This window comes from Zophobas morio, unplaced genomic scaffold, assembly GCF_036711695.1.
Source record: "Zophobas morio isolate AGI-343-1 ecotype UQ-CSIRO unplaced genomic scaffold, CSIRO_AGI_Zmor_V1 ptg000030l, whole genome shotgun sequence".
Lineage (NCBI taxonomy): Eukaryota > Metazoa > Arthropoda > Insecta > Coleoptera > Tenebrionidae > Zophobas > Zophobas morio.
In genome coordinates, this window is record NW_026972135.1 from 9,256,897 (window position 1) to 9,277,523 (window position 20,627).

The 20,627-nt window shown below is 31.9% G+C and overlaps 1 protein-coding gene across 5 annotated transcripts; it reads right to left on the reverse strand.

Annotated features, from left to right (window-relative positions):
• Positions 1–1,033: 1,033 nt before the first annotated feature.
• Positions 1,034–19,419, reverse strand: LOC135138140 (uncharacterized). Of its 5 annotated transcripts, none has more exons than XR_010281985.1 (6): positions 19,298–19,419; positions 16,270–16,584; positions 15,858–15,959; positions 14,692–14,777; positions 13,165–13,248; positions 12,105–12,276 (listed from the first exon to the last, which is right to left on the reverse strand). XR_010281985.1 is itself a non-coding variant. In XM_064068028.1 (4 exons), exons 1-4 carry the CDS (start codon positions 19,374–19,376, stop codon positions 1,614–1,616), a joined length of 600 nt encoding a protein of 199 aa, XP_063924098.1. In that variant the 5' UTR covers positions 19,377–19,404; the 3' UTR covers positions 1,034–1,613. The 5 variants fall into 5 exon arrangements, 3 of the variants coding, with proteins under 3 accessions (XP_063924098.1, XP_063924100.1, XP_063924099.1); XR_010281984.1 differs by having other exon boundaries at positions 12,105–12,398; XM_064068028.1 differs by lacking the exons at positions 12,105–12,276; positions 13,165–13,248; positions 14,692–14,777; positions 15,858–15,959; positions 16,270–16,584 and adding exons at positions 1,034–1,657; positions 2,070–2,228; positions 2,415–2,732 and having other exon boundaries at positions 19,298–19,404.
• Between the last annotated feature and the right edge of the window lie 1,208 nt (positions 19,420–20,627).

The following is a 20,627-nucleotide window of genomic DNA, read 5'->3' on the forward strand; positions in this document are numbered from 1 at the left end:
GACAATCCTGTTTTTAACAAAATCCCAGGAGCCATTAAAATAGGAACACCATCGATTTCACACTTCTACATTATATTAAGGATTTATTTTGAAATTAATTTGAGTTTAAAATAATTATTTGATTCATATAATAATAATTATTATTAACTTGTTAATTACATTAAATTAAATTTGAGAATAAATAACTTCTGCCAGTTGTCTTCGGTTGTTCTGTCCTTCAGTTCTCATTTAATCAGCTGTTCCATCATCAGCATCATAGTCGTTTTCTGCATTCTGCTCTTCAAATTCATCAAACTGCAGAACTTTAAATATTTTGCTACATTATGTAACACAAAACAGACAACTATCACTGTTGGTATACTTTGAGGTCGGAGATAATCTCCTAGTCTCCTGAAGAATCGGGAATCTTTGCTTAAATTGGTCAAAACATCTTTCAATTATTACTCTTTCTCGTTTTAATAAATTGTTAAAAGCAACATTCTGAGGAGTTACAGAATTTCTTCAAAGAATTCAGTCTTGCAATTCTTAATTTATTCAATAAACTAAACTGCCTGTTTCATTAATTTTTTTGAGTCACCCTGTATAAGCAAATAAAATATGAATGGAATGCTTGCATGTATGCATTTACTATGAACAATTTTGAAGTGACATCGTCACATTTTAGGTGATGATGATTAGACAAATTTTAGTTAGCATTTTACCACCCACATGATATTCCTAATATAATACAAAATTTGACAAAAGTTGGCAATGTACTTTCGGAGATTATCTGTCTAATTAAAATCCGGAACGACAGACAGATGGAGAAATGGACCGACGGACACACAGACAGATGGAAACGGGGACCTATTTCTTCGTCCTGTAGGTGTCATGAAAAGTCGAGAAAACGTAAAAGTAGAGAGTCGGTCAGCGAACTCGATTACAATACTTCCTTCTCTTACGTTCGGGAAGTAAAAATGAAAGTACCCATTCGCACGATGAGCTTTATTACAATAATTTCTAAGCTTACGCTGGGGAAGTATAAAAACAAGAATTATAAACAGGAATAATTTATGTATTTATTAAAAGTATGTACATGTAGGTAAGCGAAGAGAAATGTTACTGCCTCGGTGGGAATTGAACCACACGCCCCCCGCTTGCCGGGCAGGTATCCTGACCACTGGACCACGAGACCACTTATCTTTCTTCGCTTACTCCTACTTATTCTTGCATCGCCACATAGATATATCGTCTGTCAGTATATATTTAAATACACCAATTTAAAATCAACTCTCGTAAAACTTTAAGCATGTAAAGTGTATCGGAGTTACACGCATATTAAAAAAAAAACTGCTATTTAGTAATATGATCTACAGATTTTGAACACAAATTCTTGCACACCTATTTTTAACAGTATTTACAGTAACAGCAAACCACACAAAACTAGTGATTTTTAGTGGACAAACATTTAAGTTAACGATCTTTAATAAAATTAGGTGTATGCGTAACAAAATGTAAACCATTAACTATTAGCTAAACAGTTGTCAGTGTTAGATCAAACATTAGCTAATCCTTAGAGAACGTTTTCACAAAGAACTACCTCCACATTTTACTCGTATAAATAAATGTACTCATTAACTGCTCAGAGCTCCAACGGTGTTAATTATGATGATTAACCCTGAAAAGAAAGGTGAAATGAAAATTTTGTCAAGCCACATAGTTAAATAGCAGGGAATGAGAAAGCAAAAACTGGTAATATGCCTTAAAAATTAGAGCAGTACAAGAAATGTAGTGTAATGTCCAGTCCTTGATCAACGAAAAACCAAATGGCTTAAACCAAAATAATAGCGAATAATGTAAGCTCACAACACAACAAAGGATAGAGATATGTATGTATATATTTATAGTAAAAAAATATAGTTTTTTCGTTTTGGATATACCTCATAAAATTATATGGACCCCATTTAAGAAACAGGTCGATTCTGGAAACCCTGTAACTGCATCTGGCAACAAACGAATTTACCGCAACTCCACTAAATATTATCATAAAATTTTAAGAGGTATACCCTAAACGAAACGAGTATACTTACCTATCAGACCCGTTGAAGAAAACACATGTTGTCCAGCAGATTTTGTAATATTCGTCTTTTCAACCTCTTCTTCCTTCCAGGCGTCAACGTATTCTTCTTTGCATGCGTCAGGGAGGCAGGAAATATCACATGGGGTTGTCTCAAGACCATTTGAACAATCTAAAATTTCCACATTTTTTATTTAAACTGCATGGTTAGAAGCGATAAGTGCAAAATTTTAGTATTTGCATTGTGCATCACATTCCAAATGCAATAAAACCGACGATACCACTTTTTTTTTTTATTCCTTACGACTACAAAATTCCTATAACATTCAAAATTGTGTGATTAATTACAACGACTTACCATTGAAAACCTTCCATAATGCGTTGTCTGTGTTACACCTGAAAAGCAGTTCCCCCGAAGCTCCATCCAAGTTTTCTATAACACTACCATTTCTTGAAATTTCAATTTTTTCATTCCCTGCCACAATTTGATACCGATACCAGTCATTAATTTTGCTGTAGATAGGACGAGTTTTAGATGACGAATTTGTGTCGCCATGCTTCATTTTCAAATCAATGATTATAAGCCGCTCACATTGGAAAATATCAAGGGTGATGTTTTTTTCTTTGAGTGTGATAGAAGCACCGTTGAACGTCCGACTGCCTTGAGGAACACCTACTAAAACGATAACAATTAATGTTGAAAAACGTGGACACGATATTGAGGTTTCTATTTTGGTCTACAAAGACAGTCATAAGGCGTAACATACATTTCCGAAAACTTTTTCAGCTTTTACGCTTTAATTTCATTAACATTCTTCTGAAATGGTTTTTTTTTTCTAATAAGCAGAATTCGGATTTTAGGTTTTTGCCTTTTTATATCTACTTCAGGCATTGCAGCGAAATTTATATATTTATCCGAATTTAAAAAATTCTGTTTATTTAACGGCCACTTATTACTACCTAAAATGCCTCATTTACCGTTAGAGACCTAAAGTATTAAATAAACGACCTAATTGAAAATTTTAAAAGGCTTAAAATAGGATTCCACGACCAACGAAGCAGACGTGCTTGCACAATACAGATTTTTCGTAAATTCATTGCCTTGGCTGGCAGATTGTTTAAAAATGGGTTGTAAACAACGCCCTTGAGTCTAATGGTACGGGTTGGCGTCGCCAATTGACAACGCTGGCCTGCATTTCATTCAGATTCTAGCCGGAAGGAGATGAATCTCTGAAAAAGCATTTTATTTTAAAAGTTTATTGTTAGTGATACTGAGTGTCTTTGCGTGTTAGTGAGTGTGCTGGGGCCGGTTTTGATTTTTGTACATACAGTAAAGAAAAAATCATCCATGAAAGATAAAATCAAAATATAGTTAGGGAATAATTTGGACACTAATTTTCAATTTCCTTCTTCAACCAAAGACAATGAATTATACTGCAAAGTGTGTGGAAAATTTGTAAGTAAACATTTAAAATACTGAAGTTTGAATTATGTTCACATTTTTGTTTCCTAGTTTAAGTGCGAAAAAAAATCACACTTTGAACAACACTGCAGTGGCGATGCACATAAAAAGAACGAGAATAAATCCAGTAAACAGACTTTATTAAACATTAGTTCCGACAATGATTTTACGCAATTTTGCACCGATTTATGTAGGGCATTTACCGCAGCAAATATTCCATGGAATAGAGTTAGTTGTCCTGAGTTTAAAAAATGTATGCATAAATATACAGGAAGGCATTTACCCTCAGAAAGTACTCTGAGAAAAAAATATTAACCAAAAGATTACGATATGGTGAGCACTAGAATTTTTATTCAAAAATTGTTTAACATAAATTTTATAATTTACAGGTAATTAAACAAATTAGAAATTCTATTGGCAATAATGATATATGGACTAGCGTCGATGATACGACGGACAGATTAGGAAGATACATAGCCCATTTAATAATTGGAAAGTTATGTTCTGAAGAAGCTGACCGTCCATTTCTACTAGCTTTGAAGCAGCTTGATAAAACTAATAGCAACACAATCTCGAGATTTAGAAACGAATCATTGGGTGTGCTATTGATAATTTTAAGCATTGAAATTATTATAATTTATTTAATTGTTAATTTGTAGCTTTATTGTGGCCAAAAGGAACTGAACACAAAAACGTTAAATGGTTTTTATCAGATGGTGCTTCATACATGATCAAAACTGGTACTAATTTGAAGGTGTTTTATGAAAATATAACACGCTTAACATGTATGGCACATGGGTTACATTTAGTGTCTGAAACAGTTAGACTGAATTATCCAGATGTCAATGGGATAATTAGCAATGTTAAGAAAATCTTTTTAAAAGCACCAATAAGAGTAGAGTTTTATTAAAACAGTTTACCAAATACACCTCTCCCACCTGAACCTGTATTAACCAGGTGGGGCACTTGGATTCAAGCAGCATTGTTTTATGCAGAACACTTTGATGTTTTAAAACAAGTTAGTAAATATATAATGGTTTTTTATTATCATTCTTATATTGAATATTTTTCGGTTGTAATGTCATTTGAAGCCACAGATGTACAAAGCATTAAAAAAGCTCAAGAATTCCTGAATAAAGCAAACGTTAAAAATGAACTTTCTACATTAAAACTCACTTTAAAATTATAGGTTTAAAATTAAACCAAATTATGGAAATTGTGGAAAAAGTGTATACATCTTTAAAAAACATACCAGGAAAGGTGGGGGAAATGACGTTCCAAAAATTATGTTCTCTATTAAAAAAGAATCCAGGATACGATTTTATATGTTCAGTAAATAACGTAATTTGCGTTATGGTTGCTTGAAGTGGAAATTGGAATACAGACGTTATGTTGATGTTATGTTTTTATTAATAATCCTGTTATATAACTGTTGCAGCTCAGTTACATTTAAAAAATGTTTAACATTTATTTTATGTTACGTCTACATAACATTTGCAGAACGTTACAGTAACAAAGTTATATAAGTGTTATGTTGATGTTATTATAGTGTTATATAATCTGTTACATCTTTTGTAACACTATTATGTTGTCGTTATCTAACTGTTATCGTTTTGTGTTTGCTGGGATCCATTGTTTACCTCTTGACACTATAATTCAACAAGATAACAACATAAAAACAATGAAAAATTGAGAATCGAAATATAAAACAGTCGAAAAATTGAAAAATCTAAAGTTTAAAAAACGAAAAATTGAAAATCCAAAAACTAAAAAGTCGAGAAATCGAAAAATTCCTGAATTAAAAAACGAAAAAAACCACCACAGACTAAAATCGAAAAATCGAAAAGTTAAAAATAAAAAAATTGATAAACCCAGAGATTGAACAATCAAAACATCAAAACATCCCAATCTCAATAAACCAAAATCTCAAAAAATTGAAAAATCGAAAATTTAAAAATTTCGAAAATTGATAAATTAAAATATAGAAGAACTGAAAACTGGAGAAATCGAAAAATCCAAAATTTTAAAAATTAAAATATCGTAAAGACCAAAAATTGACAAATCGAGAAGTTGAAAAATTGATAAATCGAAATATAAAAGAGTCGAAAAATTGAAAAATCTAAATCTTAAAAGACAAACAACTGAAAATCCAAAAAATAAAAATGGAAAAATTGCAAAACCCAGCAAGCGAAAAATCGAATAAACAAAATATTGAAAAATCCCAAAACTGAAAGAAATAGCCAATTGTGAAATCGAAAAACCAAAAAAACAAAGTCGAAAAATCGAAGACTTGAAGAACAGAAAACACGAAACTTTAAGAAGAAAATAGAAGAACTGAAAACTCGAGAAATCGAAAAATCCAAAATTTTAAAAATTAAAATATCGAAAAAATGACAAATTGAGAAGTTGAAAAATTGACAAATCGAAATATAAAAGAGTCGAAAAATTAAAAAATCTAAATCTTAAAAAACAAAAAACTGAAAATCCAAAAAATAAAAATGGAAAAATCGAAAAATCCAGCAAGCGAAAAATCGACTAAACGAAATATTGAAAAATCCCAAAGCTGAAAGAAATATCCAATTGTGAAATCGAAAAACCAAAAAAACAAGTCGAAAAATCGATGAATTGAAGAGCAGAAAAATCGAAACTTTAAGAAGAAAATTTAGCAACGTCAAAATTTGAAAAATTGAAAAATAGAAATAGTGATGAACTGAAAAATAAAAAAATCGAAAAATCGAAAAATCTAAAATTTAAAACATCGAACAATTAAAACACATATAGCAAAATCAAAAAATTAAGATTTGAAAATATAGAATTTAAAATTTAAAAACCGAAAAATCGAAATTCCAGAATTAAAAAAAATGAAAAATTGAAAAATCGGATAACTGAAAAATCGAAACATTGGAAATTCGAAAAATTGAAAAGTCCAAAAGTAAAAAATCGAAAAAGTCGAGAAGTCGAGAGCAGAGAAGAAAAATTAAAAATCCTAAAAGTAAAAAATCGAGAAATAAAAAAATCCAGGAGTGCAAAATCGAAAAGTCCAAAAATCGAAATATTAAAAAATTCCGAAACTGAAAAACATTTCCAATCGAGAAATCGAAAAAATAAAAAAGCAAAGTCGAAAATAAGCTCAAAAAAAATTGAAGAATTGAAAAAATCAAAACTTTGGAAAGTCGAAAAATGGGAAAATAAGAAAAGATTATTTCAGAAATCGGAAAACTGAAAATTTAGAAACGTCCAAATGTGAAAAATTGACAAATCCAAATATTTAAAAACCGTAAAATTTGAAAGAACAAAAATTGAGAAACCATATCATTGAAACATCGGAAAATTGAGAAATCGAAAAGTAAATTAATCGAATAAAAAATTTGAAGAATGGAGAAATTGAAATATTGAAAAATTGAAACATCTAAAGTCGAGAAATAACATTAAGATGTTCAAGAACTTTGTTTGTTTATTCGTTGTAAAGTTAGTTAGTTCTTCGTAGTGGATGTGTATCAGATTAGCTCTAACGAAAGTCGGCTTATAGATAAATCGCTTAGGGTCGATATTGGCCTGAGTGCGCTCTGGTCTGTAGATCAAACAAGTTCTCAGGCGACGAGATACGTCATATATGTGATAATAACAGTATTGAACCTGCAAAAAGCGAATGGTCATCACCAATTATCCAAGTACCTAAAAAGGTAGGCGTAAGTAATCAAAAGAAATGGTCGACTCTCGTCTTTTAAATCGAAAAATTCAAGATGATAAATTTCCACTTCCCTATATAACAAATATTTTTGACTCACTTTCAGAGCAATGTATTTTTCTCATTTAAGTCGATCTTAGTCAGGGTTATTATCGAGTAAAACTAGATAAAGATAGTTATCCCTTCACAGTATAATTTCAAATGAAGAGGCATCCAATGGGTTTAAAACAACTCCTAGTGCGTTTTCACATTGCAATGTCAGGCCTAAATTATGAAAGTTGTTTTGTATACATATATGATTTAATAGTTTTTGGAAGAAATTCGAACGATCACAATTCTAATTTAATTAAAGTTTTTGGGAGGCTCCCAAACGTAAATTTAAAGCTCTCTTCTATCAAGTGCGAATTTTTAAAGAAATAAATTTTATGTTAAATTTTGCTAAAATTGCCACAACGTTAAATATTTTAAGTAGGAAAAATGTTAACTTTAACTGGACTACTGGACAAAAGAATGTGAAAACAAACAAGGAGGAAGAGAATTTAGACAATAAAAGGACTGGCCATCCGAGTGTTTTAGAAATCCTTAAAAAGTCAGCAGACCGTGTTGAATTTGTTATAACTAACGAATCCGAAATAAATAAAAAGCTTGAAGTGAAACATACAACGTCCAAAAATAAAAAAAAATTATGAACCTAAAATCTTCATCAATGATAGCGCGAGAGGAATTCATCAATGATAGCGCGAGAGGAATTGTTGTCCTATTTATAACATACAGGTACAATAATAATGCAAATATTACGTGGGTGTGTTACTTGTTGTTATTTACACATGACTTGCTCTAAATATAGCTTGGAAAGTTTTTGACTTCGTGGACAATATAGACCCAAGATGGGTGTGTCTGATTGTAACTTTTACTAAATTGATCATTCCACGAAAAAACGAAGTTCGTCATGAATTTATTTCCATGGAAAAAAGATATAAGATGATATTTTTCTTCCACGGATTGGAAATTTACAAGTCGTACAGTCGTATCCAAAAAATTTCGGGCAAGATAAGAAAATCAGGTTCTTATATATGAAAAGCAATGGGACTTTCATGTCAATGTCATTTGCCTGAAATTTTTTGGAAACGACGGTATGTCGGAATTTGAAAATAAATTGCGAATTTTGCATATTTATGTAATGTGTTTGTTTGTAACTACTTACCAGGCATGTTGAAGGCAGGCGTGAATACAGAAAACACGGTAAGTGTCAAAAGTGTTACTAAGAAGCACATCTTGTAAACTTGACTGATCGTTTGACTTTGACAGTACCTGTACCTGATGCACCATCTAGTGGGTTTAATTTACTTAAGTTGGCGCATGGCAACTGATAGATGAGATAATAAGAACAATCTTAGAATTGACGTCTTGTCAGTTAAACATTTAATTTTTTAAACAGAGCAGAATTTGTAGAATAAGAGAAAAGAAATAAGTCATAAATTTAATAATAAATAAAAATCAAAATAAAATAAAGGACGCAAGATCATTTTTGTGATGTAAACTAATCGTGAAGCTCGCACTAAAGACGAAAACTGGCGTTTTTTAAACGTCAGCAGATTCTACCAGATCCCTGTTTACACAAAACTATTCGTTGTTCATTTAAATTGATAAATTTTAGCTGACCAGATTCCATATGCCACTAAAGGATTTTTTAACATACCCTTAAATCCGCACACGGCACCATTTTTTAAATTCCACCAAGAGCAGAATTAACAGAAAACTTGTTTTTCACTAAAATCGTATCTCACTTCACAGAAATTTAATATTATTATATAACTTTTTGAGTAAATTGTACCAGAATAGAACGATGTTCGTTATCAGTTAACGCTTTATCTCTGTTTACGTTGTACGGTGAGTTCCTCTATGATATCTCGCGTGTCAAATTCATACACCGGGAAAAATTGAAATGACGAAGTAGTAGAACGGCCTACAGAATTTTGAAAAATATTTTTCTATTTAATTGCATCATGTTGCATAATCCAACTTTTCACAGATTTCATGTTTGTGCGTAATGATTTTGACACTAGCAGAAAATCAAAAAATTACTTACTTTTGTTGGAGTAAACTACACTTAGAAGTATTTGAAGCACAAAAAGCACAAAAAAGGAATTCATATTTTTTTTTTACAATTTGTCTAATGGGTTGACTTGTTTAATAACGAGAATCTAGTCTCTCGGGAAGTAAGGCATATAAATAAAATTTTTCTAGGGCTCTATCATATTATTTTCCCAAAATTTATCATCTCGTTGAATTAAGCATTATTTAAATTGGACATTTTATATATTTCTACGATAGCGTTTTTGTTTATTAAGCCGTCTGGCGATGCCGCTAAAAATGTACAAACCGCATTGTCTTATTGTCAGTTTGGTGTTACTGTAAAATGCTTCAGTTGCCCTTGCTTCATTTTCTATGCAAAGATTTTGGGAGAGCAGTTGTTTGTTCACGTCAAGTTGAGAAAATTTTTGAAAATAACCGGCTTCTGCACCCGTCATATTGATCCATATGGAAAGAAAACGTGCTCTTCCGGAAAGTATTGCGAAAGATGTTGAAGAAGCCACATAGAGTTTGTTACCGAAGAAATCCAGGGACGCTTATTACAAGGAATTAAATTACTTCAATAACTGGAAGCAAGAAAACAATGTTTCTGGTGTAAGCGAAGACGCGCTATTGGGTTACTTCTTTAACGTCAATGCACAGTGGGACGAATTCAAAAATATGTCGCCAAAATTCTGAAACAGTCCAAATTCATTAAAAAACTTGATGATCTTTGTCAAATTGCATTCATTTTATTTTAAAACATGGATTGCTAAATTTGTGATCGAAAATTTGCTGAAATATGGTAATAAAATAAATAATTAGATTACAAGATAAAAATTGTCATGCTTAAAAATTGTTAGTGTTTAATAATAATTATTAATATAATAAGAATTAAGAAACAATCAGAGCAAAAAAATAACTAGCCTGCTTAAAAGAAATATATGTATACATAATTATTAAATTTCATCATTTCGAAACTGATTTCATTATTTGTGTCAGCGGATGAAATTGTCGTTTCTGTTTCCTCGGTATTACTTTCTTCTAATTCGTTTTTTAAAAGTTGGTGAGCTTCTGGTAGCATTTTTTTAATTTTCTTTCTGTGGACCTTCCTTAAAGAAGTTATTAAGAGATCAGATGACAGAAGAAGCCTATTTAAAAGATACTGATTGCTGTTTATTCTGGAAGATCTCCGCGTATGCTATTGCCGATATTTTCGGATATCTTTGTTTCTAGACTCCTGTGCCTCTTCTGTTAACTGCCCAATAGGAAGCAAAGTTGATGAAATAATAATTGTGCCATGAATTAGAACTTTATGCACCGTGATATGCATGTTAAACCATCCATATTCGTCGCCAAACATTTTCGCTGTTTCAATGGCGTATGCATTGTATGCTTCTAATTGTATTTCTTCTCCACAAGCAATTGTTTAAAAATCACAGAAAAGCTGTAGATTAAATTTTCCTATACTCCAGTGATCTCTGCTGAAATATTAGGAGTATCAAAAAATCGCCTTGCAGTGTTCCCATTAGATGTTCCGCTTCCTCCTGCCCGCGGTTGGTCCACAATCAACCCAAGTTTGCTACGAAATTCTACTTGAATTTTTTTTTCGTACTTCTACACCTGCCTTGTCGGCGGTTCTTACTTGCCATTTTTTTATGTCTAAACTTCAAATGATACTCTAGGTCGGCCCACTAGAGAAGTTATTGAAGGTTTCGATGTCGAAGGTAGGTACAGACGTAGAAGGAGTCTCTGCTTTCCAAGATACTAACTTCTCCTGTGCTACCAACCATAAGGCATTTTGCTTAAAAAATCGCTCTTCATATCTATTATACTTGTCAAGTCTTGAGGAAAATTCAGAACACAGCCGTCTATCATTTTTCTTCAATTCAAGAATTAAAGTTTCTTTGTCTTCAATATAGTAAAACTTTATTAGATGAGCAATTAAATGCTCCCTCTGGACTGAGTGATTTTGTTCGCGTTTTTGGCGAAGAAGAGAGAATAATTCCTTCCTGGAGAACATATTGAACTCAAATGTATCTCAACAACACACTCATGAGTCTAAAGTAACACATATAAACTTACATCAAATTGCTGTATATGTACCTATTAAATGCAAAAATTTTTTTAAGTTTAATTCATATAATTCTAATTTTATGTATTAAACTTCTTTGTTTTCAATAAATTGTTGAATTTTCTCTAAACTAATTAACTTAATTATGAAAAAACAGTTTAATTATAAATTCATAATTCCACTAGTAACTTATGGGCCTTCTAATGTGTCCAAAATAGGCAATTTTATGACCTTATAATCAAGAGGTGTTGGATATTAATTATTAATTATTATTAATTATTAAACCCATTTGAAAAATAATATAAAATAAAGCAACTATTTTTTTCGTAATTAGTTATTTATGCAACTAATGAGTAAAGTGAATCTTTTTCTTATGAGAAGGAAACTTTGCCGTACGAGCCGAAGGCGAGTGCGCAAATCCGCCGAGTAAAAAAAAACCACTTTACTCACGAGTCGCATACAAAATTTTTTTTGCGTTCGTAACAAAACTCAACACCCACCAATTTCAAAAACTTTTTATTCTGGAACATAGATATTAAATGTAACCGTATTTGCCGTCTTGACAATTTTTTTGGGGGTGCACGAGAAATCTTCATACCTGTCCGATTCCATTGTCCGAACACACAAATTACCACAACACACCGAGAAAAAATGCGTGAAAAAATGAAACGCTATGACACTTTTTTTACGCTTGTAGTGCGATGAGATAAACGTATCTTTTATAAGCAAAAATTAATAAAAAATGTTACACTTTTTTTAACGAACGTTAAAGAAATAATTTATTGCTACACATAAATATACAGACAAAACATACAGCTTTGTAAAACCCAAATTTACATAATTCGAACTACTGCATTTGTAGGTGATTCTTCTGGCGGATTGATAAACGTTGTCTCTTGTCCATTGTTTTCTGTATAAGCGATCTTGAAATTATTATAGTAATCCGATGTACATCTTGGACAATGCAGTCGGTCTTTACAGCAAAAGTAGATTATTATTGATAGTGTCATCAAAATTGCCAATATTATGAGTATGATGTAGAGTACTAAAAAAACAATAAAATAAAAACAAATTTTTAACAAATGATTTTGTGGCAATAGAAAGCGGAGTTAAAAAAAGGTTCTCTAAAAACAATCGACTCACTTGAATTTTTAATGCAACGGTTTGGAGGTGAAAATTAGGTGAAAATTTTTGATACGGACCAATATGATATTTTTTTTTAACAAGTAAATTATTTAAAATGACATCCTATATATTTGTATCACAAAGTAAAAATATAACTGCATGTTAGTTTTTTGTTCTTAAATTTGCCACAATACTTTAAGGTGAGAGCTTGGAATTGTATATAAAAGTTTTTAGTTTTATATTATTACGTTGTCAAATTTGCAAAAAACTCAAGAATGTTTTAAGAGTTTCTTTCTCTAAAAATGGCTGGGTGGTGAAATTTTAAATTTGACAATTTTTACTTAAAGATGTAATTTTTTAAAATTCCAGACTAGAAGATCCTTGTGCCTTTTATCAAGAAACGAAATCTGTGAAAGCATGTGTCCCGTTTAAAAAAAAAAAAAACAACAACGTTAGTTCGTAAACTTGTATGTCTGGCAGTAATGTTGAATTGTAGTCTTTAACGTAATAGAGTTGATGGTAGTAAAATTTTTATTACAGCCCATCTCGACAAACCCCCTCCCAGCCATCTCGACTGCGGCAAGTTTATAAGGGTCTTGAGCCGTCATATAAATTAGTGGAAGTCAATAGACGTCTGAGGCGGACTCCGCACAAGAGTTCTGGTCAAAGTATAACATCATGCTTACTCATATTGTTACAATCAGTGGAATGTTGTGTTTCATTCTCTGTAATGTTCTTGTTTACGGGAGAGGATGCTGTTGTGGCATAATCTGTAAAAATCATCATGTAGTTAACACTTAAACGGAAGCATGTTCATGATGTATTAAGAACAAACTGCTTTTTTTGGGTAAGCAATATTTTTTCTTTATATACAACATAAGTTATTTACTTATATGGCAGAGTGAGTATTATTAGAATAATAATCTTTGTTTGGATCACATGGAAGTGTTAGAGAAATTTTCAAAAGACGAGAATTGTAACCCAATTGTACAATTATTCCAGATGAATAATGAAAAAAAAGAGGAATTACGCCAACTCCTGTCCAAGTTAGTAATGAAGAACGTTACGGTGGTACAACCTTGAGTGACGAGACAGTTACAGACTTGTTTTTTTTATTGTAAAAAAATGGTTGAACGTTGTTTCGACAGAACTTTCCTCGCTCCTGAATTACAATGGAACATATAACACATTTTGCGGATTTTATATTTTTTATGAGAACCCCTATAAATTGAAATAAACATACGCGAATATAAAATTTTTTGATGACGTCAATCATCATTTTTGCGAGAACTTGTATTTCAAATTATGCTATATTATAATACTAATAACGCATTATATCCCCCCTCTGCCCCTAAGTTTTCGAAAAAATGAAGTGAGCCGTTCTTAATTTAAATAATAAAATAAATTGGCCCGTTTATGCAAATTTAAAAAATATTAATGTAATAATAAATCACGAGTATAGACTTATCATATTTAGGACATTTTAGATAGGATTTATTCGGCAAAATTTTGAGCTGACGTCAAGTTTTTGGAGGGGATAAGCAAATATATTTTGAATAAAAATGTATTATGCTTATCATAACTTTCAAGCATTCAGTTTTGCAAATTCAAAATTAAATTAAAAAATGTTGTTTTATCATTTTGACTTTCTTCCAAAAATCTAGATGTTTCGGATAAAAAACTCAACACGGAATCATAAACTATAGGTACGTGTAAGACTATGTTATTTTATACAATATAAAACCCATTTATATGTACAATATTGAAGTGACGTCATCACATTTACTGGTAGGGACGATTGGACAAAGTTTAGTTAGCGTTTTATCATCTACATGATATTCCTCATATACTTAAATACAAAGTTTGACAGCAATCGGCCCAGTATTTTAGGATATTACTTATGTAATAAAAATTGGAATGGCAGACAGATGGGCAGACGGATAGACAAGCGGACAGACGCACAGACAGACAGGCAGACGGAAACGGGTCATGAAAGGTCGAAAAAACGTAAAAGTAGAGAGTCGGCAAACGGACTCGATTACAACAGTTCCTTTTCTTACGCTCGAGAAGAAAAAAAAATAGTCTATTCGTCTTGGATATACTTCATAAAATTATATAGAACCAAGTACATTCAACAGACGCTGTAACTGCATCTGCCAACAATAGGATTTACCGTAACTCTATAATTTCCTAAACGAAACGAGTATACTTACCTATCAGACCTGTTGAAGAAACCGGATGTTGTCCAGCAGATGTTGTAATGTTCGTCATTTCAACTGAGTTGTTTTATTGCGATGGTCTGTAAGATGTACAAATTACAATATAAAACATGCATCAAAAATACTATTATTGTTAATGTTCTTTGCATCAAAAACTGTATCTAAAGGTGCCGTTAACTCGACGACCAATTGTTACACACGTGTTAAACAGTCGTTGGTGCTTGCGTACAAAAATGTTGTTTTTGTGCTAGGAAGCGAAGACTGAAAATGATTTATTCTTTTGAACAAGACGTCTTCATTGTTATGTCTTATTATCGAAATAATATAAATAACATTCATAAACGGAGAGTATTTGTATTCTGTAACCGTTTGTAAGAAAGAATATCTGGCCAAATATCCTGATTTCCAAATTCAATAAACATCGTTAGGGGCTCACATTAGAAATGTAATAGACAGATTTGTTCGAACTGGCAGTGTCATCAGTGGCAAATCTTCTGGAAAACCTTTGGTATCTGTGGAAGTTGTTGATGATTTGAGACAAGTCAAGCAGAATCCACAAAGATCTTTGACAAGATTGTTTCAGCAGTCAAGAGTTCTTGTTGCAACATGAAATTGAACAAAAGCTCCAAAGCATTAACGATAGGATGTTAAATTTGTTTTATTGTAATGATTTAGTTTTATTTTTTAATAAGATATAAAGAACTTAGACAACAAGTTATATAGATGCGTATGGTATCTATGGTGAGTCCTTGGGCATTTAGTAACATTCGCATAAAGTGATAGGCGGCACGGTTTCATGACCTACTTCGACCCTATAATCATTTATAGAAACCCTGTATAACAGCCACCCTCAACAGGTACAAAAATTGTACATTTGAACTACATATATATTTCAGACTTACTCGTGTTGTTTCTAGCTGCAAGATGCGACATGAAAATTTATTTTTCTGAATTCGAAGGTCTTTTGACAACAAATCAATTTGAGGAGAAAAATTTTTGGAAATAGGTATCCAATTTTGCATTTTTCTCAAACAAATGTCATTTATTTTTTTTGCATTGAACATTCAACGAATACTTTTTACAAACTACAGTAACTTCAGGAAACATATATATAAGAGGCATTTGTATCAATGATATATATATTTATATGACATATTTACCTTCAATTTCTTCTTCCTTCCAGCCGTCAACGTATTCTTCTTTGCATACATCAGGAAGGCAGGAAATATCACATGGGATTGTATCAGGACCATTTGAACAATCTAAAATTTACACATTTTTTGCTTAAATTGCTGGTTAGAGTCGATTTCGATATGTTGAAAAATTTACACTCTTTAAAGCAAAAATATTAACAAAGATTTACAGCAATAAGTGCAAAATTTTGATATCTGTATCGTCATCATAGATCACACAGTCCTCTTATTAACTAGGAGAAAAGCGGACTCGATTGAGCATGACACTCCAAATGCATTAAAATCCTACCACTTAGAGCACTGTAAAATTGCAAATATTCCTTACAACTTTAAAATTGCTACAACATTGAAAATTGTGTGATTTATTATAAAGACTTACCACCAGAAACGTTCCATAACGCGTTGTTTGTGCTACACGTGAAAACCAGTTCCTCCGAAACACCATCAAAGGTTTTTATAACACTACCATTTCGGAAAATTTCAATTTTCTCATTTACTGTCACAATTTGATAGCGATTACAATCAGTAATGTTGCTGTAGATAGGGCGGGCTTTAGATGAGGAATTTGTGTCATCATTCTTCCTTTTTAAATGGGTGATTATCAGCCGGTCACATTGGGAAATATCAATGGTGAGGTTTTTTTCTTTGGTTCTGAGATGATTACCTTTGAACGTGCGAGTGCCTTGTAGAACACCTAAAGCGATAATAATTAATGTTGAAAAACGTGGACACGATATTAAGGTTTCTATTTTGGTCGACAAAGACACTCACAAGGCGTAATATACATTTCCGAAAACTTTTTCAACTTTTACATATTAATTTGAAACATTTTACATCTAAAACTTCTATTCTCGTGATCACATCTGCACAGAAGGCTTTCTAGCTATAATACTACTATTAATAATACTAAAAATAGTGTCATACTAGTCAAAACGTTTATTCTAATTACAATAATTGTTAACCAAATATGGCGTTCAGGTATTGCATCGACTAAAAACTCACCTTCATCTATGGAGGAAAATTTGACCCGAATTCAACCTAGAATTGAAAAATATGTATAATGAATAACTGAAGCTGTTAAGCTGTTGCAATTTTTGGATTTTTGTCTCCATAAAAGAAAGAAGAAAGTATGAAAGATATATAAATAAATAGTGAACTAGACCAAAATAAAGTCGTTAGAGAAGAAGTTAAAAAAAAATAGAGGAATCACAAGGAAATCGTGGGAAAATTTCGGTGAAGAAGTCAACAAAAACTACGAAGAAAAAAATAGATATATTTTGGAACAATATTAAGTCACTATGATAAGAAAAAAGAAAACAAATTCGATGAAAAACAAATGAACAAGATCAAGTGAAAGCGGAAATAAAAGAAATTCCGAAGATATGGCGAGAGAATACTGTAAATAAAAATTTACAGCAAGACCAAGATCCAGATTAATTAAAAATGGTATATGGCATTGTACAACGAGGAGAGGAAGATGAAGAAATACGAGCAGAGTAACTAAAAAAGCTTTAAATAAAGTCAAGAAAAAAAAAGACCATTGGAGATCAGATCGAAGCAGGGCGCTCTTAAATTTCTCTAGAGGGAAATAGTGTCTATACAATAGAAAGATAAACAATATAGAAGACCTAAAAGTAACAAATCAGTTAAAATAAATACCACGTGAAAAGTATAAGTACACAAGAAGGTAATTGGAAAAGTATACAGACGAATGGTGAAAAATCAGATCACTTAATTTTGAATATAGGCGGAGCAAACAAGGAGATGGTAAAGTATGAGCTCACTTCTGTTTGACAGGGTGGTGAGTATAGTAACCAAAAATTTTAAAAATTCCTTTTTTGTGAATTGATGAAGATTTGATAAAAACAAATTTCGATAATTTTTTAAAAAATTAAAATAAACAATTGAATCTATTGAATCAAAGTGCTCCATGTTTTGGAGACATGTTTCTAACATATAGGATACAACAATTCCATCTAGCGCCACAGTGGAAAGAATGTCTAGTGTTGGCGCGGATTTTTTAAAACAAGACCTTTGCCTTAGCTGACGAAAATTTTGAGTGTCAATTATTGTTAAATTTAAATTATGAATATAGTACCCTTGTATGGAGAATTTTATCTTATTGAAATGAGTAATTGTAATGAATTATTTTTTAAAAGTAATTTTTTCAATCACTGGTAGCGATGACAGCCATAAAAACTGAAATGCAAAAGATGCAAAATAAATAATGAAGAAATAAAGAATATGAATAACAAGGAAACAGACGGAAATAGAAACGTTAACTGCAAGGGAAATGAGTAGTGTCCACTAAACGAATATCTAGGAATATTGATACGTTTTTTCCTGTTTTTATTTATTGTGCTTCGACTTCTTTTACTTATTTATAACCTGCACAATAATAATGCAAATACGGGGGCGTGTTTACCATTATGACTTGCTCTAAATATAACTTGGAAAGTTTTGAAATTCGTGGTTAATATGGAACCAAGACGTGTGTGTCTGATGGTAGTTTTTAGTAAACTGATTATTTCACGAAAGAACGAAGTTTCGTCATGAATATATTTCCATGGAAGAAAAATATATGATGTATTTCTTTCACGAATTAAAAATCTGCAAGTGGTATGTCGGAATTTGAAAATAAATAAAGTTATATGACCATCATAAAAGTAGTTGACTGCAAATAAATACCCTTTTTGTTTGGTTCGCACTAAGCTTACCAGTTGGCAATAAATCGTCTTCTAAACATTTCTTGCTTAGATTTAGATATTTAGTATAGTGCTCCAACTGTTGGTTCGTTTTTAAGACTGCATTCTATTGTGAAGGAGTTAAGTGTTACACAATAGACCTCTGCTGCAAGTAATCCAGCGGTTATAAACCATCAAGAGACCAACTGTCTACACTACACAGGGCCGTATGCGCCCATAAACCTTTAAGATGATTTATTGTACGGCTATTTACATTTTCAATAGAGTTCCTAATACTTGCGGCAATTGAGATTGCAGTGCCATAAAAACGAAGTCAGAGTTGGACCACTATAAAAGCCGCCCCTGAACGAACGACAACAGCCGGCCAAGCTGCAATTGACACGTTATTTACGACTCTAAAACCTTTTCCATTGCAAAATAGCCGTCACAATAAGCTGAACGTCTCAAACGCTCAATAAACCCCTAACCACAGCTCATAGATGCCATAAATTTGGGCCGAATGCCGCGTACCATTCAGTTAGTACTTAAATAAGAGATATGCTGTGCCCAAACAGTGGAGAGAAATAAAAATTACAACCATCCTAATCACTTTAATGAGTTTCAGCACGACAACTTCACCTCGAAAAATGGGATAATTTTTAGATGGCCATATAACCTTACAGCTTTTGGCTTACTATAATATGTTTGTAGTTAACTACTTACCAGGCATGTTGTCTACAGGGGCCGTGATTACCGAAAACACTCTAAGAAGTGTCAAAACTGTTATTAACAAATCTACCATCTTATCAAGACTGATCGTGAGTGAGTGACTTTAGGCTAGTACTACTTAGTGACCTAGGGACTTTAGTACCTGCATGCCTGGCGCACCATCTAGTGGGCATAATTTACTTAAGTTGGTGCAAGGGCGCAAGGCAATCCTTAGATAAAATAATAGGAAGTCTAGAATTCACCTCTGAACAATGAATCCCTTAACTCTTTATACAGAACAGAATTTGTAGAAAAAGGAAAGAAATAAATCATAAATTGAATAATAAATAAAAATCAAAATAAAATGAAAAATACGCAAGGATATAATTTTTAATGGAAACTAATCTTGAAGCTCTTACTGAAGACGAAAAATTGCCTTTTTGAAACGTCAGCAAATTCTCCAGATGCATGTTTACACTAAACTATTCGTTGTTTGAAAGTTACTCTTTTGTTAACTAACGTTCGTTTAAATTGATTAATTCTAGCCGTAACAGATTCCCTATACCACTAAAGAAAATTTTTAACTTACCCTTAAAACCGCACACGGCACCATTTTTTAAATTCCAGCAGCATAACTGAACATAATAACAAAAAAACTGGGTTTTCACTAAAATCGTAGGTATCTCACTTTACAGAAACTTAATATTACTATATACATTTTTAGGTAAATTGTACCAGAATAGAACGATGTTCATTATTTTATCAGTTTATCAGTTTACCTTTTATATCTCTATTTACATTTATTTTCCCCTACTGTATTATATGTCTCGACGTGTCAAATTCATGCAGCGGGAAAAATTGAAATGACGTTAAAGTAGTAGAAGGCCTTTCAGACTTTTGGGAAAATGTTTTTATATTTCATTGCATCATTCTGCATAACCCAACTTTTTAGAGATTTCATGTACCTATGTTAGTAGTGATCTTGACATTTTTTTTTAATTCACGCTAGCAGAAAATCAAAAAATTACTTACTTTTGTTGGAGTAAACTACACTTAGAAGTATTTGAAGTACAAAAAAGGAATTAATATTTGGAGACATTCTTCCTGCTTCGGCACCACTATTAGTATTTGTTAGTAATAATTTTGTGTTTTGTTTACCTAGTGGCAAGATGGCGCGGTTAGCGCAAAAGTTTAAAAACATATCACTTATCGCACTGTGAGAGCAATACTCACGTAAGTCAAAATTTGCCGAATTCTTTCTATACTTCTACCATTTTCATTTTCCTCATTCCACTCTTTTCCTAATTCCTTCTTTTATTTCGTTTCTCCCTAGTTCTCACGTTTT

Coding starts and splice junctions, on each gene's coding strand:
- LOC135138140 (XM_064068028.1), bottom strand. CDS start 19,376: ATGGTAGATTTGTTAATAACAGTTTTGACACTTCTTAGAGTGTTTTCG. Junction 2,733..19,297: donor CCCTGTAGACAACATGCCTG/GTAAGTAGTTAA, acceptor TTATCGTTTTAG/TAGGTGTTCCTCAAGGCAGT. Junction 2,229..2,414: donor ATTATGGAAGGTTTTCAATG/GTAAGTCGTTGT, acceptor TGGAAATTTTAG/ATTGTTCAAATGGTCTTGAG.